The sequence below is a fragment of the Phaethon lepturus genome, unplaced genomic scaffold, assembly GCF_000687285.1.
Source record: "Phaethon lepturus isolate BGI_N335 unplaced genomic scaffold, ASM68728v1 scaffold34912, whole genome shotgun sequence".
Classification (NCBI taxonomy): domain Eukaryota; kingdom Metazoa; phylum Chordata; class Aves; order Phaethontiformes; family Phaethontidae; genus Phaethon; species Phaethon lepturus.
In genome coordinates, this window is record NW_010521807.1 from 2314 (window position 1) to 2628 (window position 315).

Here is a 315-nt window from a genome sequence, read left to right on the forward strand (position 1 = left end):
CCCCCCGGTTCCTACCGTGGAGCCAGTGGTCCTGGTTCTGCTCTGTCCGGATGTAGCTCTGCTCGGCCCCATGGACCCAGGTCCGGAAGAAGGCAGCGCTGCTGCCCATGAAGTCACTGGAGGTGCCTGAATACAGCTCCCCGTCTGGGGGGGCAGAGGGGGCGCGGGTGGGTTGGGGTGCCACTGCTGGAGGTACCCTGGCAGGATGCCCCGGTGTCCTCGGAGGCTCCGGGAGGGTGGAGGTGGCACAGCCTTGCTGGGAGCCTCCTCCAGACCCGTGACTCGGCATGGCTTCTGGGCCCACACCCAGCTCGC

At 68.3% G+C, this 315-nt stretch overlaps 1 protein-coding gene across 1 annotated transcript in view; it reads right to left on the reverse strand.

The window, feature by feature from the left end:
- LOC104616585 (semaphorin-3D-like) overlaps window positions 1-144 on the reverse strand; it is a gene marked incomplete at both ends in the record, with an annotated part of 2402 nt that extends 2258 nt beyond the window's left edge. Inside the window, one exon of the mRNA XM_010281638.1 lies at window positions 16-144. Coding sequence (XP_010279940.1) covers window positions 16-144 — 129 coding nt within the window. The remainder of the gene's footprint in view (window positions 1-15) is intronic.
- Between the last annotated feature and the right edge of the window lie 171 nt (window positions 145-315).